At 39.6% G+C, this 27,975-nt stretch overlaps 2 protein-coding genes across 2 annotated transcripts; one reads left to right on the top strand and one right to left on the bottom strand.

Moving 5' to 3' along the window:
- Positions 1 to 7: 7 nt before the first annotated feature.
- On the bottom strand, positions 8 to 26,582 carry chrnb1 (cholinergic receptor, nicotinic, beta 1 (muscle)). Its single transcript, XM_044342426.1, has 11 exons — positions 26,330 to 26,582; positions 23,741 to 23,874; positions 21,348 to 21,392; positions 20,597 to 20,706; positions 16,194 to 16,302; positions 15,940 to 16,084; positions 15,352 to 15,537; positions 10,885 to 11,108; positions 5,275 to 5,450; positions 1,440 to 1,587; positions 8 to 1,168 (listed from the first exon to the last, which is right to left on the bottom strand). The coding sequence occupies exons 1-11, from the start codon at positions 26,388 to 26,390 to the stop codon at positions 1,022 to 1,024; spliced, it is 1,485 nt and encodes a 494-aa protein (XP_044198361.1). The 5' UTR covers positions 26,391 to 26,582; the 3' UTR covers positions 8 to 1,021.
- On the top strand, positions 7,168 to 8,110 carry LOC122974404. The gene has a single exon (XM_044342427.1). It carries the CDS (start codon positions 7,247 to 7,249, stop codon positions 8,027 to 8,029), a length of 783 nt encoding a protein of 260 aa, XP_044198362.1. The 5' UTR covers positions 7,168 to 7,246; the 3' UTR covers positions 8,030 to 8,110.
- Positions 26,583 to 27,975: the final 1,393 nt, after the last annotated feature.

The following is a 27,975-nucleotide window of genomic DNA, read 5'->3' as shown; positions in this document are numbered from 1 at the left end:
TATAGCATCTGGTTTGTTTTGGTGTTTATTTGTTAACACCACATATGAATATCAAACGCCAGATCCACACTCTTCAGACTCGCACTGTAGCAAGTACAGTTAAAAAAAACAAACACTAGATTCACACATAACATTGCCTAGATTGGTATACTACATGCAATAATCAATATACTTGCACATATACAGTAGCTGTGGTTTTCAGCATTTTCAACAGTGTATGGCAAATATGACAAACACAGGCAGAGTGTCAAGAGATCTGCTCAAATATTTAATTCCCCTATAATTAAGGCAACAGTACAGCAGGCCGAGAAGTTCTTGAGCACTGTTGCTCATTCAGCCGAGAAACCTCAAGATGTTCATTCATTTGCATTTATTTTGCAAATGAAGTCTGAATGCTTGGAGGAATTCTTGACGGCATACTATTTGACAAACCTCAACTGGTCAAACACATGCTCTGCTCTATGTGTAGGTAGAATAAAGATACATGCCCTTCTGTTCAAGAGTTAGTCCAAAAACTGACCTTGTATGCCAAATTTGTCAACTTTGCTCTTGAAAAAGTGGTGGCAAGAACTGGTTGCACAAGGAGAAGGTTGATTTGCGTTCTGTATCACCAAGAATGAAGGTGTTGTATTGGAAACACTATAATGAAATATTGTCAATGTGTATGTCAAGAATTTACACTGTTTAAACATGATGCAAATGAATAAAGTCCAACATCTCGAGGTTCTTTAGGGTTTGCCAGTCAGAGCAGTGCACAAACATTCAACCCATCACTATAATTACACTTGTACTGTTTCCTTTTCCAAGACAAAAGTTGACAGAAAACATGTGAGGAGCATGAAGTGTATTTCCATCATTCCCCATTTGCATAAGTGCATATACAAGTAAACATTTCAAAATTCTTGGCATGAAGGGCCTATGTTGAGCTACACTCGTATAATACAGTGACTTCTTCTTCCCTATTTCTTGAGATGGTACATCAAGAAGATGATGGGTCAAGGAAACAAAATGTCCCAATGTTTCAGGGGGATTTGAAAGGGTCAGTAGGTGTGTGGTTGAAGCTGGCATCGGCGAAGATAGCCAAGGTGCCCACAGTTGTGAAGACAACGAAGATCCAGAGGAACATGCGGTCCACCACCATGGCCACGTACTGCCAGTCCTCTTTCAGCTGAGTGAGGAGGTTATAAGGTGGATGGGTGGTTGATTGGAGGATAGATGGGAGAGATGGTGAAAAATGGATAGATGGAAGTGAAGACAAATGAAATGGAATGACAGGAAGGAAGAGAGATGGAGGAGGAACAGGTGGTGGAAAAGGGAGGAAAAGAAGAGACAAAAGGGGCAAAAATGAGAAACAATTAACAAAGAGACAATTAACAAAACTGCTCTTTAAAAGAAATAAAGCAGTAAGAATGTAAAGAAGACAACACACACAAACTTACAGCTTCATAGTCCTTCTCAGCCTGCAGAGCTTCGGCGATATACGTGATGGCCTCTATGGCTGACTTGAGCTCATCAGGTAGTGTAATGTAGCTACTGGGTCCATCGATAAACTTTCTCAGGTCGGTACACATGCCCTCTGGGTGGTACCTGCACAGTTACACACATATGTAAGTGGGAACCAATGAAATAATTGCAGAACAGTATCTATGATGCACAACATATTTTGATGTCACAAATAAATCTTGATTTGGAAGAAAAGAAGGAGCAAATGCACAGGAAGTGTCAAAACCCAAATTTAACAAATGCACAAGCTTGTGGAATGTAGAAACATGAAAGCAGATGTCGGTTGGGACTAATTAAAAGCTGTAAAGTAGAAAAGTGTTTATGAGCCAGGCTGCATGTCTCCTTTGCTCTCTTCTCTCATTCAGAGAGGAATAAAGAGAAGGTCAGAGGAGCTCCCCGGGCTCTCTCTGCCTGTGTGGTACTACCGCTCTGCATCTGCTGACTGGGCTGCTCTGGCTGACAAACCCTCACTGTCTGTGTGTGTGTGTGTGTGTGTGTGTGTGTGTAAGCATGTTTCTGTGTTTACTTGTTGCCCTCAGTTACCAACCATCAGTTGCCAGGGGAAGATGGGAGAAGGTTGCTTTCTATCTCTGTCAAGTGATATAATGGAATTTGTTTTCCTTCTTTATTAAAATCACAATAAAGAAATAAATTGGCACGCCACCAAAAATTGAGGTTGAGTAATTTAAGAGTGTGTTTAAGTGTGTTTTCTCTGCTATCTTTTATGCAGGAAAAACTTTGCTGCTGCCGAAGTACAGTACAGTGTATTAGAGAGTAGTTTTAATGTTTTGTTGAACTTTATGCCTCTTTTTAACATTGCAGATACATTTTCGTACCGTTTAGTTCCTTCCTCATTGCATTCACACATTGGAGCTGCCCATTTAAATTATAACCCTCTGTTCTTGACCACTGAGCAGCTCCACTGTTGACAACTATTTAGAAAAGTTGAAACATTACTCATCGGCTTTTTCTTCTAGGATTTTCCCTGCTGTATTTCTATGCACGGTTGCGCAACATGACCTTGAGCAATGACACATGGATTTCCATTTGCTCATTCCAGTAGAGACACAGACCCAGAGCTCTAATACTCCCACATCTTTAAGTAGTGATACAGCACGACTCTCTTGGCAGGACATCACAGCGAAAAATGCTTAGTTGAGAAATGACATTGCATCTGAAATTAAAGAATAATTCTGGTTTATTACAATGGGGGCTATCGGTTATAATAACACTTGACTCACCAAGCTAAGTGATGAGATCTGGGAACAGAGTGACATTGCAAGTCACAAGTCAGACAGGTTGTAAACAAGCCAAACATTTATCCAGATTATCTAGAAAACTTTATTTGGATGTCAAATCAAAATGAGTGTACCTAAAATATCTGTAATAATAATAATCTCTTTGTACAGAAAAACTGTGTGAGCGCACAAGTACGGCAAGTGCAGGAGGTCAAATTTAAAACCGGAAAGCTAATAATGAAATTTTAGGGCATGTTAACTTACAAATGATTCAGAAAGATACAAATAGACAACCACACATGCACACACAATACACATTCAGCTATAAGGTATTGCCTCTTATGTGTGTACTAGCACATACTGCATGAAAATTATATTAAACTATTTTGCACAACATTTTGAGCAGTATGTCCCTTTAACAAAGTCCTTAAAACTCAGCTACTCTTGGTTACTGCCATGACCTTATCCAAAAAAAAACATAAACTAATATTATCATCTTTGCAGAACAGCTGCAATCTGCCTTTTCCAAACATCTGTTTCAATATGAAACACCTAAAATATGAAACACCTCTTCCACTTACATTTTTTAGAATCCAAAAAAGGAAAAAAAAAAAAAAACCCAGAGAAGATGAATTGCAGGTCAGGCAGCTTAACACCAGATGGCAGTATGACACTGTATCTTTTAGTGGGAAACATAAACATATTGTAACCTGGAAGTCAGGGCAGGGTAAAGAACTGCTTGGTATTCAGTGCAGGAATTTGGGAGTTTACAATGCAGTGCTGCCGTCACTGCTGCTCCTTTGAGTGTGGCAGGTGAAGAGGCTGCGACCTAAGAGAGGTGGAGCCTCATCAGATCGAGAAAGAGAGATAAGAGAGGGAGGGAAAGAGAGAGAGAGAGAGAGAAAGAGAGCGACAGAAACACTCTTCGGCCTCTTTACCCCTCCTCCCTTTTCCCTCCTTCGTGGCTCAAAGTAGCACTTCATCAGCGAGAAGTAAATGACTATTCAGGAGACTAATTCAACTAAAACTGGCTGCGTCTGGTGCCAAGACATGCACTAAACCCAATTAAGAAGGTGTGTGTATGTGTGGGCTCAAGAGAGATACTGCTGTCTCATCAAATTGCTCTAATAGAGTCCCCCTCCCCTTCCTTCGTCACCCGTTCTTTCACCTAGACACTCAGCGTCCCGCTCTAATGTGTCAGAGTCGATTTGTGCGGGTCATTATTATTTTAGCAACGATTCTCTGCCGCCTCCAGTCTCTCCCTGTAGGCATATTTCACTTCTCAGAGGAGGTGAAGGATGGAAAGGGAGGGACTGCTACAGACTATGAGGAAGATTTTCGTTGTAGAATACTCAGTGGCTGACGTACAGGACATACAGTTCTACGTAAATTGACCCAAGCAAGGTCAACTACTTCTTGTGTACAAAGAATGGAGACTAGTGTTAGACTGATAGAACAGTTTGTCACCATGTTGTGTGCCAACACTGGCCCAAATCCAGCTCCTTACTTAACAGCTTCAGGGGCAGCGCTCTGTAAAACTTTTGATGAAACTCATCAGTCTGCGTTTCACTGGAGGTGTTTGAGTTCTAAGGTCTAAATGCCTTTTTAGAGGCAGCACGACCTTAACAAAAATAGCTTTGTTTTATACTTTTTTACATGATAAGTTTTAAATACTGAATATTGGCTCAAAACTCAGCGTAGTACAATTTCAAAGTCGAAGGTCAGAAAGTAAAGAGCTAACATCTGAACTCATATTTCTCAAACAACCTGGCAATGTAGGAATGAGGATAAGATTTGACAGCCTAAATTTTGGCAGTGAGTGCAGCATTTACTGCAAGCTTATAAAAAACGACATTGTGATATTTACACAGAGGACACCTAATATGTGACAATGACTTTTAAGAAAATGTCTAACTAAACTAAAAACTAAAAATTCACTCTCTCAATAACAGCTACTGTGTTGCTGTAGGTTTTAATAACATAATGTGAGATAAATACTGTGGGAGAACAGAAACTGCTGGCCAGATGATTTTATCTATACAGAAAGTCTTGAAAGTCTATGAATACTAAAAACACAGGACAAGACACATAAACTATTGACTTTAATGACATAGCACTATCTAACACATTTTGTCAACTTTAGTAGTAGTATTTAGTAGTATTACTGCTACTGCAAAAAGTTACATGTTTTAGTCAGATATGGATAATGTATCACAAGTGGATATGGGACTGAAATCAAAGCTTTTATGTGTAGTGCTCTTGTGTAATACATGTTTTACAAAAAAAGAAAACAAATGGTTCCACACATTTAGAGGAACTTTGTACAAATATTGACACACCTTAGATCTTATATATTACTCATATAAAGAAAGTTATAAAGACCACTGTCATTCAACACACTTACTCACATTAATAAAGTCACATACATTCTGACCAAAATATGTACCCAAGTACAATGGACACATGCACAGGCTCAAATATGTACACCTACAGTACAGTAGGACCCTTGACCCCAGAGCAGGCCTGACCTCACCTGTTAGGCTTGGGGAACAAGAAGGAGCAATCAGGCTTTCGGATGAAGTATTCATCAGAAACTTTGCTGATGGCGCACACATTTTTCACCCGACGGGGCAGGGTTTCTAGGGACAGGGGGGTCTCCACCTTCGGCCGCAGCATGCCCAGGTAAGGAGGCAGCATGTGGATGAAGATCTAGGAGGACAGAAAGAGGTGAAGAGCAGCAAAGTCAATTTTTCTTTGCTCTTCTGGTGCTTCTCATTTGGCTTGAATGCAGAATTGAGCTGTTGTGAGTTTAAAAATGGAAATAAAATGTCAAAATACACAAAGATTTGTTCGACTCCAAACCACATTATGAAACAGAGGGTTATTTAACTGTGCTTTCCACTTTCAATCGATAGCTGGTTGGCTCTCCCGGACCTCCCAAATCCATCGTCTTTCCTCGTATTAAAAATCCATTTGTTTGGATTCTTGTTTCATGATTTATGGTTCAGCTGAAATGTACTTGCCCTGTATTTGCCTATTAAGGGTGAGAAATGACTCAAAATGCTGAATTTAGCAGTGAGATAACCTTTGAGAACAGTTGCTGCTGAATGATGTGGGTGGGGAAACCAAATGGGTAATGCTCTCCAATTCCTCAACGTCTACTCTCAAGGTGTCCTTGAGCATGGCACGTAATCTCTGGGCGCTTCAGCGGAGCTTCTCAGTAAAGGAATAGAATTGTAGTAGGAAAATGATAAAAATAGACAATGTTGGATAAAACACAAGGAAAGTCAAGTAACTACTCCCTTCATATTACTCCCTGTTACTGTTCTTTGGCTTTAAGAGATGAGGCTGCCTTTCAAAAGAATACCAGAGGACTCTGACATGAAAATAAAACAGCAAATCACCGGACTAAATGTTAGTCTTGATCAATATCATAAATGCTGTTTGCCTCTGTGAATGGCTCTTTTATCTGCAGTTTGAAGTGCTTTTGAAATAAGTCTTGGCTTGCCTGCATGTATTGACAGATTGATGTCAATAATAGCTCACTGGCAGGGAACATACTGTACTGTAGCTGCAATAGTGAGAGTAATGTGAGGTGAATGAGCTTGACTTGAATTCATTCAGAAGCAAGTATGTCCATGTTATTATATGACCACCTCTGACCTTGCTTTCCCTGCTCCCTTGTTTCCAAGTCTGCTACAACACCTGTCACATTTCCCGTAGACTGTCATCTCTGTGTGGAACTGCAGACTAGTGAGTCACACACAGTCACATGATCACAGCCATAAGAAAATCAAGCTGCAGGACATTGTAGATGCTTTTTTCTGAAAATTTTTATATATTATTTCAAAGGCTGATTCCAGTATATTTAAGACTCCAGTAGAGTTTGACCGACTTATGGCCAACAATAAATGAATAAGGATTCTGAATTTTCCTTCATAAATTTTATCATTGGCATTATGAGGAAGGGTTTGAAATAGCATTTAGCCCTTCATGTTTGGAAAAAATGACAAACATAATTCAATGTTTAACTGAATAAATCAAAAAGAAAATTTCTTTTTGGACTTTTGAGACTTGTACTTATAACCTCAGTATTTCTAAATCCAAAGCCAGATGAGCCCATCTGACTGACATTAATAAATGTTTAGCCAAACTACTTTCCAGGACACCTCACCCTTGGCTCAGCTCTGGATTATTCCATTTGTGACACCTGTTCAAATATGAGCTGATTAAGGAAATACTGAATAATTTAATTAAACAGACAATTTTCTTCAGTTCATGTATGTTAATGACACAAAATGAGCTTTTAGGATAAAAGCAAGGCGATTAGCGCTGTGTCCTACATTTCAAGCCTTTGCTGGTTTTAACATACACTTGCATTTTTCTCACTGACATGCAACACCTGTTAGATTTCCCACAGCTTGGCGTATCCCCCAGTGAATATAAGAGAGGAAACTGCACAGCAGAGAGCTCCACTTCAGCTACAAAGACCTTATTCTACAACCATGACTGATATAACTCAGCTAGTGTTGCTGCTCTGTCTTTGTGGGACTTTAGCCGACCAGACCTTCACACAAAATGACATCACAGCACCAGAGAGCATCCAGAGCGACATAATGGCTGAGCTGAAGGAGCTGAGAGACATGGTGATGGAGCAGAAGGAGGAACTGAAAGCCACCAAGGCTGCGCTTGACACCCAGAGGACCCTGATGGGAGACCTGAGGAGAGACAACTCAGCCCTGCGTGCCTCACAACACGCCACTGCCACCCAAGTTGACCGACTGGAGAAAGAAAATGGGATGCTGATGGCAACCATCAAGACAAGAAAGGAAGACAAAGCACCAGAGATGACGTCTATGCAGAGACTGAAAACCATTCCAAAAGTAGCTTTCTCTGTTGCTTTAGACTGCCCTGGTGGGGATACATATGGACCATTTGACACACTTACAAAAGTAATTTTCAGATGGGTCTATATCAACATTGGCAACGCCTACAATCCAGTTACAGGCAGCTTCACTGCACCTATGAGAGGAGTTTATTATTTTAGGTTTAGCGGCATAGATGACCGAGCTTATAAGTGGATGGGTGTTTTCTTGTATAAGAATGATCAATCTGTAAAGTGCAAACAATTGGAAAATGGGGAGGGTCATTTAAATTTGTCCTTTACAGTGATTCTACAGCTGGAGAGGGGAGATGTTACTGATATCCGTATATTTCCTGATACTAGATTTGCCCCCTCAGCGTCGGGTGATATCAACCTCTCTGGCTTTCTGCTCTTCCCTCTGTAAGGGCTTTGAGGTAAAGCAGCAATGTTTCAGATATATGTAAGATATATTACAGCAATATTAATGCACACTTTTTGTACCAGACTTTTGAAAAAAAATCAAATGCTGTTTATCTCAAATTGCAGGACTTTTTCTGCTGTGTATAACAGTTCTGCTGATTGGCTAGGATGTGTGGATTAATTTGAAGAATGGCTGGGCTGAACGCCCAGCTTGAGAAGGCTGCCATTAAAGCATAATAATTGCAATAAAATATTGAAAGAAGAATATTGCCCTCATTTTCTGGAATATAGTTATTGTAGTCATTTGTCAGTGTTTGTCAGTGTTTGTCAGTGTCAGTGATTTATATTTTCTCAGAATGAGATGTTATTTGGTTTTGGTGACTCATCACAGACATTCCATAAAGTGCTGTGCTGCAAACGGTATACATTAAAGTCAACTCTCATTAAACTGATCTTTTTCTTGTTGATCTTGTTTTTTGGGCTTTCAAAATTGTATAAATGATATGCTACAGTTTCACATTTACTTTTCTAATATTATGTCCAAAGTAATAAAAAATACATACAATCACTAAACCATCTATGAAAAAATCAAATGCTGTATTAATTTATTTGTTTTTCCCTCTTGGGGGCGGCAGGATAAGCTCTAAACACAACATCAACCTATTATCACTATGTTACTATATCGTGGTGAATGTGTTAGCATTTACCCATCCAACATTTTAATTAATTTGAAATAATAAACTAATAAGTAGGCTGTAAAACCAAAAAAATGAGTGATACTCAGCAGAGCTAACTGGGCTGTGGCTGCTGAACTGCAGAGTTCATTTGTCCTCTGTGACCTTTTTCACATTGTGTGGACCCCAAGAAGATTGGCAACTGCAACAGCAGAAGCTAATGGGGATCCAATACAATAAACATTACATAGTATTTTGCACTTATTTGATACATTGTTGTTATAAAACATTGAATAGTGCAGCTTTTATCAACACAGTATCAACAGGAGTCATTGGCGAATGAATTGAAGTAAAAGAAAATCTGTTAACACGTGCTTTAGACCTCCTCATAACTAAAAGTCAGAGCTAAAACAAATTTGATTAATATATGAAGAGAGCCTATGATGTTTGTTTTCTCCATCAATCCAGCACCAGTTCCTTCCATTAAACCAACCAAATGACCTTTTGATGGTTATCAGTGAGCCTTTTTAAGGTGGATGTACCCTGAAAGGATAGCATAACACAGGCTTGTAATTAGTTTCACATAATGTATAGTGAGGGCAACAGCCACTGATGGAGGTTAATGGTATAACATGACATTCAGGGTGTTAAGGACTGTGTCGATGTAATTCACTAGACTGCCTGAACCCAAACGACTGCTGCTGCAATTTCCAAATTAACACAAAAAATTATGTTAACTAAGTAATTATTTCACGGCTACAATTCACTACATTGAGGGAATGAGATGTTGCTTACTTACAAAATAAATGTGCTTCAGTTTTAATTAATTTTAGACTTACATACATTAGTAGGTTAGTTTGTGTGTGAATAAGTTCATTAAAAAATTCACTCAAATTTCTCAATGTAAACCTCACCTGGGGCTGCCACGTCACATCCATGGCCAAGAAGGCACAACAGAACCTCTATTTCCTGTGACGCCTAAAGAGAGCAAGCCGCCCCCACCCCATCCTCACCACCTTCTACCAAAGCACTATTGAGAGCGTGTTTACAAGCTGCATCTCCACATGGTTTGGGTGATGCTCTACTGCTGACCGCACAACAATGGAGAGGGTCTTAATAACTGCTGAGTGTATCTTTTTGCAGCCCCTCTCCCTGCCATCCGGGACACTTTCCATAAGAGCTGCATCCACAGAGCCAGCAGCATTGTACTGGACAGTTCACACCCCTCCCACAACCTCTACATCCACCACCCCTCCAACAAGAGGTTCTCTAGTCTGAAAGTCAGAACTTCCTGCATGAGAAACAGCAGTTTCCCACAGACTGTGAGACTTGTCAACACCCTGCTACCCCCCAGAGGCCAACAGACACTTTTAGAGAGACTCTCTGCCCCACATATAACTACCCCATGTCCCTAATCCCCCCCTACCATACTCACACACATAAAATCCAACTGCACTAACTCAACAAAGATGTATAGTCAATTACTGTCAACGAGTCAATCACCTGATCCTATTGCACTATTCTGTCTATTCTGTATTTCTGAATTGTGGAACAATAACCAGATTTATTTATGTATATCTTTTGCACAATCCATGTTCTTGAGACTCTCTTGAGATTCTTTAATTCTCTATTATCTTTTTTTCTATTTTGTCTTATTTAAACCTTACATTTAATTCTTCTAAAGTTACGCAATTTCATTTCTTCATAGGCAGCATTTGATACTGTAAAGTATAAATGTAACTGTGGTGAGATGACAATAAAGGTCCTTGAATCCTTGAATGAGTTCATTAACAGGTGCCTACAAGGTTTTGCAGCAGCAATTTCAAAGTGATTTCACTCATTTGCCATGGACGGAGAATCGAGGGGTGTACTGAAAATCTATGACACAAATCTCTGAATCTTATGTTACCCCCTTATTAATATATGGCATGATTACATTTTGACATCTACAGTATTTGCAAATGTTTTAGGTCACAAGCAGACATACAGATGTAAAATTCCACTTTGCTTGTTTTAAGAGCCAGAGAGCTTATGAAGTTGAAAGAAAATCACATAAAAGAAACATTATTAATCCATCTGTAAAGTTTGAATATTAAAATCAGTCTGCAACCAGGGTATGCACACGTACAACCATAGCATATAACATGATATTTTGCACTTTGGCCCAGAGAGGCACTGCGCTCACCTTGCGGACCCACATGGGCATCTGGTGGGTGTTTGGGGAGCGGTGGTGCAGGTTAAGCACGACCACGCTGAGGATGACAGAGAAGGTGACCAGGATCATGGTGAACATGATGTAATTGACGATGATAGGAACACCCAGTGAGGTCTCAGGGATTTTGTCAGCCAGCAGCAGCAAGAACACAGTGAGGGTGAGCAAAACGTTGATGGATAGACCCATCTTCTCTCCTGATAGAGAAACATATTGAATGTTACAATAGCCACATCCCACTTAGCTGCTGTCGCTATGCTTGCTAAGCTTTCGCATGGCACACAATGCAGTTTTTCAATAATAACAATAACTGTAACAATGGGACCTTGATTTTACATGCACACTATGAAGAAGCATTGTTCTTGTATTGCAGTATACTGTACAGTATATACGTATATATATATTCTAACATAACCCTCTTTGGCTGTTAAGCATAAATACTTGGACATTCAAGATAGATCAGAGGTTAGATTTATGCTTTATTGTTTGCATGTTCAAACAGTGTATTTCAATTTTAATGTTACAAGAGAAAAGACTTTTAGGATGAAAATGAGCCACTGTTTTTGGTGAACGTAGCTCTGTCTAGGATAACGAGCTTGGCTGGGGTTGCTGGACCGTACACTTCCCCAAATCCAAGCAGGACAGAGCCACTAACGCTATCCTAAACTCGGATATAGTAGCATCCAGGACTGGCCTCCACACAGTGGGGATTATACTAAACAGTGCATGTACTATTGTGGATGTAGCTTTTTATTTCTTATTTTTTAATGTACCTGTAAACGCACAAAATGTTAGATAATGAAATGCTCCTTGACGTTGGAAGTAGCTGTGTCCTTAATTACTACTGTAGGTAGTAAGCTAATTAGCCAGACATGCTATCCTTTGCAGCTTAATTAAGGCAGACAGACACACAGTGTTTAATCCATTCTTTACATTTTTACTGTTGTATTTTTGGAAAAGCTGAAAAAATACCACCAAGGGCTCTTACTGTTTTCTTTCTGATTTTGTTTAGTTCATTTTATGGAAGTTGACTTCAGTTTTGTATTCTTTTGGGCCCTTGTTACAACTCATCTAGTTTTACCAGAACAAGGTTTGTTCCTCCTTCAGCTGAGTGAGATCTACTATTTTAGCAGCAGTTGGTCCATGTTATTCAGCACTAATGACTCTAATAGAAAATTCATTTCCCATTCTAAGTGAAGCTGACTGGCCAATAGAGCAAGGCCTCCCTTGTGTATTCAGTGGCCACTTACAAACTGTGTTTACCTCAGATTGGTTAGAGTTGGTATGCAACGAGAAATTGATGTGAATTAGAACGGTGCATGATCCCTCAGGGAAACAGCCAAAACTGGGGCATTTCCTCCACTTACTCCATCACACTGCATTACAAGAAAGTTCAAGGAGACTTTTTACAGCTCTGTTTTGACAGGACTGAGAAGTGTGAAAAGAGAAAAAGATCTCATTACCACTACTACTACTACCACTCATATATATTCCACATCAACTCCCATATCAACTGGGAAGCATTGCCATAAAGACATTTAATCATAGTGTAGTAAGGAACTGTAGTGTAGAGTCCCTGAAAAAACTTCCCTGTTGCTAGAACCAAATCAGACTAGTGAAAATATTAAAGATCCCCTCCAGACATGTTTTAAGATATATATGAAGCACTCTACTTTGAATGATAATTTATGTCTAATATGTTTTTTCCACAAAAATGTTAGATTAACTTTTGTAAATCCTTATAATGACACCTACTTCTTCCCCCTCGTTTCAAATTCCAGAAACTATGAATATGCAAATATTGTTAACTTCAAAAGTTTAACTGTTGGGTACAAGATGTCTCCTACTTTTCTGTAAAGTCAATTCTCAGTGTATGTGAACCAGAGGTTTCAAGTTTCCACATCACACTTGTGTAAGCTGAATGCTGGTCCAGGATTGGCTCCAAACTAGTAGTGACAAATCATGCTCATTAGTTAGTTAAACTCAGATTTTCAGTGGGCATAGAGAAACTTTACTTCTTCAGCAGATGAAAGTGAAAACCTTTTAGCATAAAATTCTGTACATACATCATTCTGCACAGTGAGGCTCAAATATCCAACTGAAGTAATGAGGAAAAACACACTTTTGAGTGGACGGAGACTTTAAGTTAACTATTACATGTTGGAGTGGATAGTAAGAATATGCAGTTGGGGCATTCAAGGTGGCGGCATAGCAGATGGTCCACTTTGCTAAGCAATGCGCCGCAACTTTGATAGTTTCAATTATTTTCGCACATTAAATAGTATCAGACTAGTGTTTTTGCATCGGATAATATAATATAAGCATCGATGAATACTCTTTGAGTTGTTCTGACACGATGCCGTCGAAAAATGCCAAGAAATCAAGCAGAAGTGAATGCACTGTGAGCTCACCAACCTCCCACCAGGTGCAGAGGAGTTAGCAGCTGCTAGCAAGACCAGCACACTTGACCCTACCCTTCATCAAGCGATTCAAGAAATGATATGAAATAATTGAGATAACATCTCAAAAGTCATCAACGAAAAGCTGAGCCCTCTATCCCAGATGCTTCAGGCTCAGGCATTGGAACTGCAACACTTTGGAAAGTGAGCCAACAAGGCTGAGGAAAGAATTCCGGGGGGTGGAGGAGGCTTCTGACCATGACCACCTTTATTTTTAAAATATCATCCATGTTGCTTAATTTAAACCTACAAACAACGTTTCAGAGAATATTGCTTATTTTTTCATGATTTTGAAACTTAATTTTATACACACGTTTTTCTGTGGTATGACAAACTCAGAACGGATATTTATTATTGCTTTATTATTGCTTTACACTGACTTTAAGGTTTATCCATGACAGAAGTGCCAAGGTGTTCGACTCCCCTGACCAAGCTATGGCCTTCATGGATGGCTCACTTAATCACTGTGCCGTCTCCACTGACTGACAGCAGGGTTTTATATGTGTGTGAGTAATCATGGTGTAACCAAAACTTTTTACAATATGTGTTTTGTTACTTAAGTAGTGCTGCTTTAGCTCATACGAAGAAGTAAATATATATCTATGTGTGAAGAGAAGAAGTGCCTCTCTCTTTTCTTTTGTCTCTTTTTTATTGTTTAATTATGTAACAGAGAGGCAAAGTGCAGTGTATTTAGAGACACGGTAGTCCTCTGGTTGGCAAATGGGGAAGCCCCTTTGAAAAGTGCTGTTAGTGCTCTTGTTATTTGTATTATAGTTTACTTGTTCTCTGTCACTCAGCTACAGTCTCTTCAGGCACGCTATCAACAACAAGGCTGCATCTTCATGACTACAATAAGATACTATGGTTGGTAACATACTGAGACTGTGTACATGGTATATTAAGGGAAGCCACTCACCACTTTAGAGGAAATAGGAACTGGTAGCTTTGAAAAAGAAAAATGTTGATATAGCACTTTTACAAGAGATACATTTAACAGATATAGAACACCTAAAATTGCAACAGTGTGTTTTTGAATGTGTATTTTTCCTCGTTCACTACGAAGAGCAGGGGAATGGCTATCTTAGTCAGGAAGAGCCTATCTTTTAAACTGATAGAGTGTATCAAGGACAACAATGAGCCATTTGCGCTTATCAAAGCTATTATTCATGGAGGGGAATTTGGTATCCTGAACGTGTATTGCCCTCCAGGTCACCCCCTTAACTTTCTCACAGATGCAATGTCAACGTTGGCTGATTTGCCGACGGAGAATATTATTAGGGGAGGTGATTTTAATTGCCTTATGAACCCGTTGATTGATAGAATTCCCAGTGGTCCCTTGTCTGCCTCTGCACAGACAAAACGTATTGCTGGTCTTTGCGAAGAATTGGGTTATGTGGATGTGTTGAGAACACTTCATCCTGCAGATAAAGAATACACTTTTTTCTCTAACCCACATAAGTGTTATTCGAGAATCAACTATGATCACGCAGCTGTGTACTTAGATATTGAACCTAAAAATGCTAGGGGACAGTCTCAGCACTAGAGGTTGAACCCTTTCATTTTAAAAGATCACAAATTCGTAGATTATTTTACATCAGAAGTCTTTCTTTCTCTCAATTCTCCTTCGGCCAGTAGCCTGTCTTTGCTCTGGGAAACCTCTAAGGCTTATGCAAGGGTTTTAATAATTTCTTACATAGCCAGCAAGAAAACTGCAGAGCAACAGAAGATGTTGGAGGCGAGACTTACTACAGCAGAGAAGGAATATATTATGAAACCCAAAGGGTCCAAATTGAAATAAATCACGCTATTCACTGCACATTAGACTCACTATTAACACAAACTGCCACAGACAAATTAAGATTCACAAAGCAAGTGCTTACTTTTGAGTTGTTTAGAACTGACCCTACTGAGTAACATGGAAACACAAAATATTTGGCTCATTGACATGCACATACTGTATTATATTGTAGCATTGGTATACCTGCATCAGGAGGCAGGTAGAAGTTAAAGATGGCAATGATGGTGATGAGGATGCAAGGGAGGATGATGTTCAAGACGTAGTACAGAGGCTTCCTCTCGATGATCAGGTAGAAGGTCATGTCCTCATACTGATCATCATTCATGTTCTTCTTGCTCGGCTTGTGTCTGATGTGCCATTCGCCACTCTCTGGAGAAACATACCCATTGTAGGCATTTAGAAAAGATTTCAGTTAAGATCAGCAAAATGACTTTTTCTTACAACACAAGACTATTTCTTACAACACAAGCAACAAATCTGCATCCCACAAGCAGGTCGAAACAAAGGTGCAAACAAAGTTCAACAAGTGAAAAACACTGCTATGACCATGGTTTGCATATTAAACAAAAGCAAGCATAAAGTACCTGGTCAGAGGTATTTAAAAACCACAAACGTACTTTGGAGAGGCACATCAAGGAATACATCCCCACTAACTCACATGATTAGCACAATGGCCCCAATTCCCAATTCATGCTCTCTTAACTTGCATCTCTTCCTCACTCCTTGACTCTCCCCACTTATGATGTGAGGAAAAATGCAAAGACATCTCACCACTGAAACCCTCGTCCAATTGGATTTCCCGTATCTCATTGCCTTTTGCATCCAGTGCGTACTGTATCTCGATCTCTGTTGAGTCATACGTGTAGGAGCGGAACTGCATGGTGCAATTCTGCCAGTCAAATGGGAAGTAAGTTACCTAGACAGAGAAACAGTGATGAGAGAGGGAGCGCTTTAAGGAAAAATTTAAAACATAAAGTTAAGTAAAAGCAGGAGTCAAATGTTTAAGTTAATATTTGTGTTGTCACCTTAACTCCACAGGAGCTCAAGTAGAGTGCAGGGGGAGTCCAGGTTATTCTGCCGTTAGAATAAGCCTGAACATGAACTTGAAGGGCCACATCAAACACCCCATCATTACTGCAAACAGAAATTGAGATAACATATTGGTCATCATTGTAAATCACAGACTGTACAGTTGCATAGACTTTGGCCAATTTTCACCAAGATGCCTGGAGGGCTATACAGGCCCCATCCAGTGCTTACTGGATGAACTACATGCCAACCTGAGGCCACACACCCTGATCTCCCTATCTCACTTCAAACGGTCTGAGTTCTTGGTGTGTTTGCCGACTGTTTCATCCCACAGTTTAAACACATGGGGGAGAAAGGACTGGAGATCAGAGGAGATGTAATTGGTTTGTCCAGGGTGCATTCCTGACTTACTCCCAGTGCATGCTGGGATAGACTCCAGTTCAATAATAAATGAAAAATCATGAATTAATTTAGAGTTCTTTGAAAAGTAAACTGAGGAATTGTGGACAGGTATTGTATGGAATGGCACAGTGCAGTAGTTGAGTCTCATATTGTATTGTATTGTCTTGTAACGTATCATCACATATCATTTCCTCTCATCTGGTATCTGATCTTGTCTTGTCTTATTGTTTAGCATCTTTTTCTAGTCATATCACATCAAATGGTCTCCTATCAGATCGTAATGGATCGTATCATTTCATATTGACTCGTATCATATCACATCTTATCTCATTGTTTAGTACTCGTCTCATCTCACATCGTATCATATCATATTGTAATGTGCTGTCTCATCTCATAATCTCATATTATCACGTCTTGCATTGTATCGCATCACATTGAATACCATACCTTATCCTATCATATCACATCATAACATATCGTATCATATCATATTGTATCGTATCAGATTGGATCAGATCAGATTGCATTGTATTGTCAAACTTGTTGACACCAGAAAAACAACAGCATTAGTCATTTGTTCAAATACTTAAAAAACACTTAAATGAATCTTTGTTGTGACTGTCATTTTAAACTGTTTGGAAGACGCTGACAAACAATGCCGTCCTACCAAAAGGGTTGCTCATATTGGTTGTTTTCAAAGGCTATGACAAACAGCCTATTTTCTTGTTGAGACTGGAGGACTTGTTGGTTATACAGGTAAGGGCTATAGTGTATCTTGACCTTCAGCAACTTTGTTTTTGCTTTGCTTAGTGGTCTCAGTTAAAAAATTGACCAGTGACACAAGCCAAAACATGACTGGCAGTGAGTGGTCTCCATTTTGCCCTCTAATATTAGTAATATTAGAAGCAATAAAAAGTAATATTAGCCTTATGCTGCTGACTCAGTTGCACATATTATGTAAAAGTAGCATCCTGGGTTTGAATGTCGCCTGAGGCCTTGATTTCATGTCATCCCACTTCCTCTCACTCAGCCTTTCTCTCTCTTTGTTCTGTGCAATTAAAAGCCCCATGAAATGAAAAAAAAATCCCAGTTATAATCTTGTGTCCCTGTGTTAATTGTTCATTTATCTCTTGTTATATGCCAAATATATGTCAAAAAATCATTATCAGAGTATTTTTACATCAAAATGTCTTTTCTCTTCCTGTAAAACGGTTTCAAATGTTTGATGACTCATCCTGCACTCAGGGGTGTTTACAAAAGTCCATCCAATCAAATGTGATTTTGGGCGATTAGCTAGCCACACCAGTCATATAAAACCACAATTCACCATTTACGGGTCGTAGTAGATAACAGAGCAATATGGAGAGAGATGGGAAGAGATGTGTGCTTGGGCAAAAACTTTGTTTTCATTTCCAAAACAATGTGGCTCTAATTCATTCATCTCTCCCTTGTCCTAACAACAGGGGAGGAGGTGTGTGAGGAGCCATCAGTCCTCTGTAGCTCCCTTTCTCTCTGTAGCTCCGTAATTCGCTTAACTCTAAGCTCCGCCCACTTTTAGTGATCTAATCAAATGGAGGATCAGAAGGATTTGATTTAAATCCCTCTTGTAGCTGTGCAAGGCTCAAATATTACGTTTCACTGGGAAATACGTCACACAACAGAAGCTAAAGATGCTCTAACTTCCATTTCATGGGGCCTTTAAGCAAAACTTACATAAAACTACGTAAAGAAATGACAGGGTAAAGCTCTGGTCAGAGTGAGTAACATCTGAGCGACCATGTCTCGCGTGTCTGATTATTGCAGTCACACTGCTCCTTTCATTCTCTCACCATAGCTATAGAGTACAACAACATTTGGCTGCAGGCCCATACTACAAGACCCCAGTAAAACATTTTAATTGGAATGGATGAAATGGAGGAACTTGACACATTTCACAGGACACCTCTAAGTGCAGCACTAATGCTGAATGTATACAGAGCTGTTTTGGCCATTAAGCTCATAACACAATACACAACAAAGACATCAAGTCAATTAGAAACAGATTTAGCCGTCTGTCAGAGCCCAGTGTTTGGCTTTTATGGCTCTGGCAATTTAACAGGGAGAAGCTTGTGTCCTTAAAGTTGGCTCCTAAAATCTTGTCCCTGTGAAGGTGCTGCGGGTGCTAAAAAGATCAGCATTGATTGTACACACACAGAAGAGGGGAAACACACTTTTGCAGTTGTGTGTATGTACATATTTGTGTGTATGTGTGTGGTTCCAAATGAACAGTTCCTGGGCTGAAGTAGCTGAGCAATGCCAACAGCTCCGTTATTGGGGAGCCATGCTGCTTAATTGCCTATAAAGTGTTGATGAATGGAGCAGTGGGGATATTTACAGTGGTGTTAATGGGAGTGTGTGTATGTGCGAGGGTTGTAAGAAAAAAAAGACTACACTCACTATTCTTAGTATCTACATTTTTTAAATTTAATGCTGTGATATATAGTTATTTTCTATTACAAAGGTACCGTACTGTAATTTACTGTACGTGTACTGGGTGTTTAACCTTAAAGGAGACATATTATGCACACTTCCAGGTCTATATTTTTAATCTGGAGCTCTACTGGAATATCTTTGCATGATTTAGAATTGAAAAAACTCCTTATTTATCTTATACTGGCTCTTTACGCAGCCACTGGGTTCAGCCCCCTCCTGATGAGCCGACTCTGTTCTGATTGGCTAGTTCCTAGAAGTTGCCTTTTGGCAGGCATCCATCAGATCTGAGGCTATGTCAACAAACCATGAAACATACTACAGTAATAGGACCGAACTTCTTTTTCCTGTTCTTTACTCAAAATACGTAAGTGGACAACCTAAACAATACATGGCAAAACCTTAGCAACAACCATAGCAACAAAAGCTACGGAAGGGATGCCTGTTTATGGGCATGCACGACGAGCCAACGTCAGCTCTTCGGCAGGGTAGAAAAAACGTTGCAAACGAAGCGTACAGGGCAGGTTGAAACCCTGGCTTTTGACTTGATATCCTACATCATAACAGGATATATCAATAACAGAAAAGCACAAAAAGCATAATATATCCCCTTTAATGTCCATTGGATTCAACTCTTTTCAGCTACGTTGCAGCTGCTGCAAACAATCCAGCGACTTAGGACCCTGTTGTGGTGGTAGTACCAGGCGGCTTTCATTGGCAGAGTGTAGTGAGCAGGAGGAAGTGTAGACCTGAATGAGGGAGTTCAGGTAGGCAGGAGCCGTTTTGGTTGCTGTTTTGTAAGCAAGTGTCAAGGTTTTGAATTTGTAGTAGCCAGTTGATGGATATGAACAGTGGACTGACATGTGCTGTTTTGGGCTGGTTAAAGACCAGACACGCTGCTGTGTGTGATATTACGAGAGTCTGTACCAGAAGTTGTGCTGCATGCTCAGATAGGTAGGGTCTAATCTTCTTGATGTTGCACTGGGCAAATTGACAGAACCGATCGATCGAGACCATGTGAACCTTAAAGGTTAGTTGGTTATCGATCATGATACCCAAGTTTCAAGCAGACTTTGTGGGCATGAGTCTAGCTGGATGTTGATCTGTCATTGTAAAGAAGGACTGGCTGGAATGACGTGGAAATCAGTCTTAGAGAGGTGACAGAGATGTGCAAGGTGGATCTATATCAACTCAATTGAATAAATGGAAAGACATGACCTTAGTTTAGACATTTTACAAATTGTAATATCTCATTCTACATGGCTGATGTAAGTAGACAGAAACTTAGATTTCCCCTTAAATTAACCAATAAATAAGAAGCTATGATTCAGCTCAACTTACTCCCCAGGAGGAGGCAAAACAATATGTTCACAAGATGATAATCAAATGCCCCTTGGGACCTATGAAGAAATCATCCCAGACAAGAACTAAACTTAGAAAAATGGAGAAAAGTGACCAAATTGTTTCTTCACTGAAATCTCTGGCGCTGATTAATTCATGCCAATGTGAGTGCTGTGCGCATGCTTACTTATTGATGAGGACAATGTCAGGCAGCCAGACCTTCCCAGCAGGAATACGCAACACCTCAATCCCATCATGTTCCTTGGGTTTCCATGACAACCGATGATCTGTCCATTCCTATTTAAACATTTTTTTAAAAAGTGTGTTTATCTATGCATGAATGTGGGAATTACACATCAATACAAAAAAAGAGCCGCGACAAGAGACAAACAGAAAATGACACGTTGAATTTACAAACATAACCAATTTGTCATTTCATCAGTTTATTTTTCATTTTCCCACCGCTGTAATTAGATTCCACATGGATGATTTTCCCATGCATTTGTCTTTGCATAATAAAACACCATTTACATAATTTTTCATTTTGCATATGCTCTGTTATTATGACTATTCCAAGCATTCTTGCCTGGTTATTTGTGCAGTGTGTATTGGCACTGAGCAGTACATGAAGAAAGAGGTGTTACGTTAATAAAGTTATTTCCACAGGAGCTGGAGTCATGGTTGAGTTGGTCAAGATGATGTGAAATAGTAGAAAGTAATTCACTTACAGCACTCTGCTTTAATGAAGACTGTGTATACAGATTATCCATTATCCAACTTTCTGTTTTACCACAGCAGCAAGCTGTCATGTCCCTTAAAAAAGCTGTTCATAGATCATTCTGTGTTGTGAAGGCAGGACATTTACCCCTAAGTTTACTCCAATTTGTCACCTCTGTGAAACAAGCATGCAGTAAAAAGTACTGTACAAAAACACTTACCAGATTCATGACAACAATTGTACTCATTTCTTCATTTTTCATATTCTGAAGGGAAAGAAGAAAGAAAGAAAGAAGTATCTGTGTTACTGTTGCTTCTTTCAAAATCCTAAATACTTTTATTGATAAAATTTGATAAAATGCTATTGAACCACTGACACTTTTTTCATTCCATTATGGGAATTTTTGGGGGCAATAAATAGTGCATACATTACACACTCAGAAATCCAACACTCAAAAAAAATCACTCAAAAAAAAATTGTGCACTAAGGAGTGATTTTGTCTGCAGAGGTGGTTTTACGGAGCGTTATGTGCTGTCACTATTTCTTGGCGAATCGCAGCCAGGAGCTGTCTCTGCTCGCTTTTACATTTGTGTTTGTGCAGCGGTGAACAAGAGATATATAATGTGTTAATTATTAAGGTTTAGATATGTTGAGGTGTATTTTTGACCTTTGGCTATACTAGGTGTTTCTCCATGTTTTCAGTCTTTATGCTAAGCTAAGCTAATAATCTCTTGGATCCAGCTCAACACACAGACAAGAGAGTGGTATCAATCTTTTTATCAACTTTCAGCAGTTTCTTTACAATTGTGGACTTACACCAGTGACCAAGTCAGAAATGTTGTTAGTGTTATAGTTATACTAAAGTAGCCTCTGCCTTGTTACAACAGAACGACCAATAAATCGGTTTAACTGAGCTGATGATGTTCAAGTGTACCTGAAAAATTTGAATTTTGAAACATATTTTCTCTCCAAAACCTCTGACATGACTTTGAGTCTTGCTGTTGAGCTTCTATTATTACAACATGGCTGCTAGGAGAGTTATGACACAAATGACAACAAACATTAGGGCTTCATGCTAGAAATACAGCCTCTACTTGTTGGTAGTAGTTCAAAACCAGAAGATAAAACAGCTGATAGTCATTTGAGACACTGGCTGGTACGACAGCAATGGGCGCCAGCTACTTCCTGGACAGAGTTCATGCTGAAGGCTTTTGCATGTGCAAATCTCCAGGTAGCAAGTTAATGTACGTATGATTGTGTGTGTATGTGTGTGTGTGTGTGCGTGTGTGTGTTCATGTCTGTGTGCGTGTGATTGTCTCCAGCAGTAAGGGCGGAGCTTCCCTGAGCCGGGCCTGCTATTTAAAACGCTGGGAGGAATGTCAGAGAGACAGCTGGGACAGGAACACAGAGGGGGGATGGGGGTGAGAGACATTTACTTAAACCATCTCTCTCTTTTGCTCCCACACAAACACATAGATGCCTATCTCATCACTGACCTATCACTTACTGATACTTCCTGTAACTGTTTAAATTTATCATAGGATATAACTCTTGGGAAATGTTAATAATAACACAGTAGTTATCCAGCTGACTAGTTCTGGCAGAAGAGGACTGACAGCCCAAGTGGGACAGTTTTCAAGATCATTCCACAGCAGAACTTAAGGGCCCCGTGTGACTTCCTCTCCATAATGAGACTGACCTTGAGTTGAGGTGTAAGGAGCATGCTCACTGTAGATGTGTATGTATACATCTCACCCTATAAATACAGATGCTAAGGAAAAGAGAGCCGAGGGGAAATTAAGGAACAGATAAAGCAATCCGGTGTATGTTTCTGAACATGTGTGTGATTGTTCAATAACACTTGATTTTTAAATATGTATTTATCAGAGGCAAGCCTGCTCTTGTGGCAGAAGCTTCAAGAGTCAGAACCCTAGTTTTTCTGGCTAAGTGACAGTAGATCGAAGCCCAGTAAAATGTAATGGAATAAGAGAAGAGCGGAGAGTGAAATACAAGCATCCCAGGAGGTTTAGTCTGACTGCCAGATGAAACCCTTCAAAATGTGAATGAACCTATCTGTTGTACATTTTTCTTTTAAAAAATTTTTTTTGGTTGAGGTAAGTCTAAAAGCTTGCCAGACTACTCCAGGGCTACAGTATAATCTAACTAGCTTGCACATTACCTTCAACATTATAGCAGATTCATGACGAAAATAAAAATGAAGTCATTAGACAACAGCATTTTGCATTCACCAGAGTTCCTTCTTTGACATTTAAACCATAAGGGTTGATGACTGTTTTTGTGTTTGCATCTGTGATGTAGGCTTACTGGGTAAGTGATATATTTGATCATTCATGTAAGTTTACTCAGTAAGATTATTTCTGCCTTCAAAACAGCCCCAGTAGGACTTCAACTCTAATCTGCTATGTGTACCATGACATCGAATGCTGAGCTTTGTTATTGTTTTTCTTCTCTTGGTGTCTGAAACACTTGTAAGATATCCATAGGTAGACAGATCTGTTTTCTCATATATATTCACATATGTGGTGCTATTAGGTCATATTCTTGTTGTGCATGTACGCATTCAATTCTAAGTGTTAAGGCATTGTCTCTCACCAGTCCAACGAAGGAAGAGAGGACCATACCCACACGAACCACCACCCTCTTTTCAGGGCTAGGTGCTGGGCGAACCTTAAGGTTGTAGTTGACGAAGATCTTCTTCATCAGAGCCTGCTCAATGTCAGAGGCACCTGAATGAAAAAAAAGAGACAGCTTATGTGACAGGGTTCAGTAATTGCTTCAGGTTTCAAGCTGATAAGACATTTTACTTTTGTTCACAATGGAATATGAGAAACCAGTTGCTGAAAGCCCTTTTTATTCAGCAGCCTGGAAAAGAATGAGCCACATTAGACTGCCATTGCATCATTCATTCAATTGTTGCTGTGAAAGGTGCTGCTTGGTGGCAGCTGGATATATACTTTGCTTGCATCACCCATCATCAGCCAGTGATAGCAGTTAAGCAGTGACAGTTTTGAACTAATTTACAGCAAATGTCTATTTATATCATTGTCCATTGTTTCCCTTTCTCACTACTTTTGCAGTGTACGCAAAGGTCATCACCCATCACACTGGTGACAAGTGAGGACATAACTAATTGACTGGCAGGCAAAGTGTGTTGTGCATTCAAATATGGCAACCAACAAACTCTCCAGCTCTGTGGCTGAGTCAATATTGCACAAGTGCAAAAACTAGTGGATAGAGTAGGATGTGCCACCCAGCAGGAGACAGCCAGACTTGATGAAGGTAAGTTAGAAGAATAAGAGATGAAATCTCTGGGATATCACACCGACGTCTTTATGAAACATCCTCCCACTCCTTCAGCTCTTGTGGTAACTGGCTAGAAACTGACAAGACAAAATCAAACTGCCCACTCACATAGACCGCAAAGCCCACAAACAAAGCAACAGGTACACATGAATTAAAAATCAGTGTTGGGAGGAAAGAGAGTGGAGCACAGTGGCTTGAGGGAGGATTTCAGTGACTTCGTAACAAGTTGGGCTTGAGTTTGACTTTTTGTAAAGGCAATGATGTGGCATATTGTGTGATGGATAAATAAAAGTCAAATGTTCTTCTGCTGTAAAACATTATCAGCCTTCCATATCAATCAAAAATTTAAGAACTTTTTATTGTAGATATACCCTGCCACAAAAATTGAGGATTCATGATACCTAATTTAGCAGATAACATGAAAAAAATACAATTAAAAATAGCTTAAATAAGTGTCTTTGTACTTATTAACATTAAACAGATCTATATTTTGTATGAAGATGTTAATGCCTGTGTGTTGTCTAAATCTAGACCTAACTAAGTCATAAACCCACCAAAACCCAAACACTTGTATTCTGTTGTATTGCATACTCAACTCTGGTTTTATTTCCACCCACTACATCCTCAATGTTGGAAGGTTAGAAGCATAAATAATCAGAGGCTCCAGTGATGCAGCATTTATCACATTTGGCATAGTTGTGGCCCCAGTAGGATCTGACCTGACAGGAATAAATTACAACAATCACCCAGCAAGGCACCCCCATTAGCCAGGCACAGGGATGCGTGCCTACCAACGGCGGAACACTGGAGGTGGCTGTGGAGAGCTGGAATTCAGCATTTCATTTTCTTCTCTCTACCCAGTTCAGATGACTTGGTAAATAAGTCAGACAGAAGTACAATCAAACAGATCAGATGAGGTAAGATAACAATAGGGGCAAATACAGAGGCAGATATGAACAGTCATTTTAAGCTTTGACGTCACTCTGAGACCTTTCCCAGAGAAGAGAAGAAGATATAAGTGTTTCTGCTTGAAAAATGCACTTTAAGTGTACTTTCAGTTCTTTTTCCACATGATAACATAACTAAACACAAGTGAGTGCACATTTGCTGAGCAGGGATAGGCAATGTTTTTAAAATTGAAACTGACAGCAAGACATTTCAATATGAGCTTCATCTTCCTCAGAGTGGTTTAAGTGCACTGCTCTTGTCCTGGAACCATCGGTCAGTTATCAAAACAATTGCATGAGGACAAGAAAAGCATTGATTTCTCTGCAGAGATGGTTGCCTCTTAACCACCAAGGATTGTTTATGGCTTAAGTGTTTCTTATGATATTTAGTTGTTTTGTTCTTTAAGTTAACAGCTGTGTTTCCTCCATGTTGGTGGTACTTGTTGTTGCCTATCTGTGATGTATTTAGTGTGTCTGCTGTGACACCTACTATATCATAACTTACTAATCCATTTTTATCAATGAGGCTGTGGGGGGAGGCATTCAGTAACGCTCAAGCAACATAAGAAAGCATGTACAGGCATGTAAATTGATTAAAGCCAGTTTAGCACTCTTGGGTCAGGCCTGTGCTGCGTACCAAGCACTATGGATTATGTATAGCCAATCTCTGCACCTTTCTCCAACAAAAAATCACTATTGTACTTATATTTCCATATGAGCTTATGTCTCAGAGACACAATAACACTCCTAAATATGGTAATCCTTTGGTGAGTTTCAGTGTTAATCTAGTAATTACTGGTGGCCTTAAAAGATATTTTCCATTTCATTTGGCACATACTACCCATGGTATTACTATAGTGTCCATGGAAGAAGTATTACAAGACTACTATAGCACTGTTACATGGACATGTTGTGTCAGGTTGTGCCTTACCTCCCAGTGCACTCAGGCTGCATAAGCAACATGCCAGCAGGAACAGATCCGGGCTTTTCATAGTGACCCCCAGAACCAAAAACAGATCCTCAATCAGTTAATCCAACTTCCTCAACTTCTTCTTTTTCTTTCCCAGTGCAGTTCGGAGGAACTCTTCAGTGTAAGTTTCGGTTTGGTCAGTTTGGACTGTTGCTGTCTGTCAGTCAGGCCAGCCTGGCCAACTGCTGTCTGCTCCAATTACCTCCTGGAGGGAGGGGAGGGTGTGTGCGTGACTGTTTACCCCCTCAGTGAGTGTGGACCAGGCCTGACTCTGCCCAATGACTGTTTACTCAACCGGTGGTTCTCAAGCTGTGGTTGAGGTACCCACAAGAGATCTTGTGGAGTTTCCAGATGGGTCTTCAAGCAAAATGAGTAAAGGTTTAATTTCAATAATATTTCTTTGGAGGATAGTGATATAAGCAGCTTAAGTCTACATATTACTCTCTACTTACAGTTAAACCAGCTCTGAATTTAATCACATTTTCATAAAAATACAATATAAATACAGTATAATCTATCAAAAACTGAAAATATTTGGGAGCACCTATCCCAACTTTTAAGGATACAAAGTAAAATGTTTAATTGAGATGAGATTTTTTTTCTTTTTTTCCCAAAACCACAGACTTGTGGGAAATGGGGTTCATTGTAGGCTGCTACAAACAGAAATATTGATTAAACAACAATATTAGCTACCATCCTTATCTTAACATATGGTATGAACAACACGACATACTCATGAGAAAGGCAACGTTCCAAGGCTGGATTTTTAATTATATGCTTTATGACAAATGGCAATAGGATTTTAAATTAGGTTCTGCTAGAATGAGTTTTTTTTTTTGGATGTTCCAGGTTCACTAAAGTTCTGTACTTCACTTTGCAATCTATGTAGGTGTGTCTAACCTCTTTTCTCTCTCCTTTTGTCTTTGTTAATCCCATTGCCCCCAAATCCCCTTTTCTCCTTCCTTGCTTCGTTCTTTCTTACAAGAGGAAGGTATGATGCTTCATGAAGACATGGTTGCCGCAACACCTTCCGTTCTACACCTATCATTGAACCTCATTCAATCTTTGGTTCATCCCCTTTAGCTAAATCCTTATTTTAACCACCACTTGATCTCTACCCCACTCTGCCTCCGAACATCAAGGGATCAATATGCTTCAACTGAAGTGCTTGAGGGGTCATCAAATAGCGTCTGAAACACTGGCTGACTTTGTGTAACTTTCCAAGACCAACAATCCGACAAGCACACTGACTTCATGCAGCAATGTGCCAGGTGTGCAGAGGCATGAAAGTAAACAGGGTTTGAACTCCTCTTTCAAGTTTTCATCTTTCATTCTTCACGCAATTACTTCTGTCACTTTTCATGTGTATAACCGAGTGCAACAGCATGACTGACTTCAAGTAGAGACTGTCTTTGAGTGTAGCTGCACAGATGCTTCTAACACTTTTTATTTTAGATGTGGTCCAACGACACATAGTACAAACTACGAGCATACCCCCATCATCCAAAACATGTCATTCCAGTCAACTGATTTGTACAGTAAAATGGAGACATGTATCCACATTTTTCATATTTTATGGAAGAAATCAACCAATGGAATGCCACATA

This window comes from Thunnus albacares, chromosome 22 (genome assembly GCF_914725855.1).
Source record: "Thunnus albacares chromosome 22, fThuAlb1.1, whole genome shotgun sequence".
NCBI lineage: Eukaryota > Metazoa > Chordata > Actinopteri > Scombriformes > Scombridae > Thunnus > Thunnus albacares.
This window is presented reverse-complemented; position numbering and strand designations above follow the sequence as displayed.

Excerpts from the sequence above, each read along its gene's own strand:
- LOC122974404 (XM_044342427.1), top strand. The coding sequence starts at position 7,247 with ATGACTGATATAACTCAGCTAGTGTTGCTGCTCTGTCTTTGTGGGACT.
- chrnb1 (XM_044342426.1), bottom strand. The coding sequence starts at position 26,390 with ATGAAAAGCCCGGATCTGTTCCTGCTGGCATGTTGCTTATGCAGCCTG. Across the intron at positions 20,707-21,347 it reads CAATTGTTGTCATGAATCTG|GAATGGACAGATCATCGGTT; the intron begins GTAAGTGTTTTT and ends ATGTTTAAATAG. Across the intron at positions 1,588-5,274 it reads TTGTTCCCCAAGCCTAACAG|GTACCACCCAGAGGGCATGT; the intron begins GTGAGGTCAGGC and ends GTAACTGTGCAG.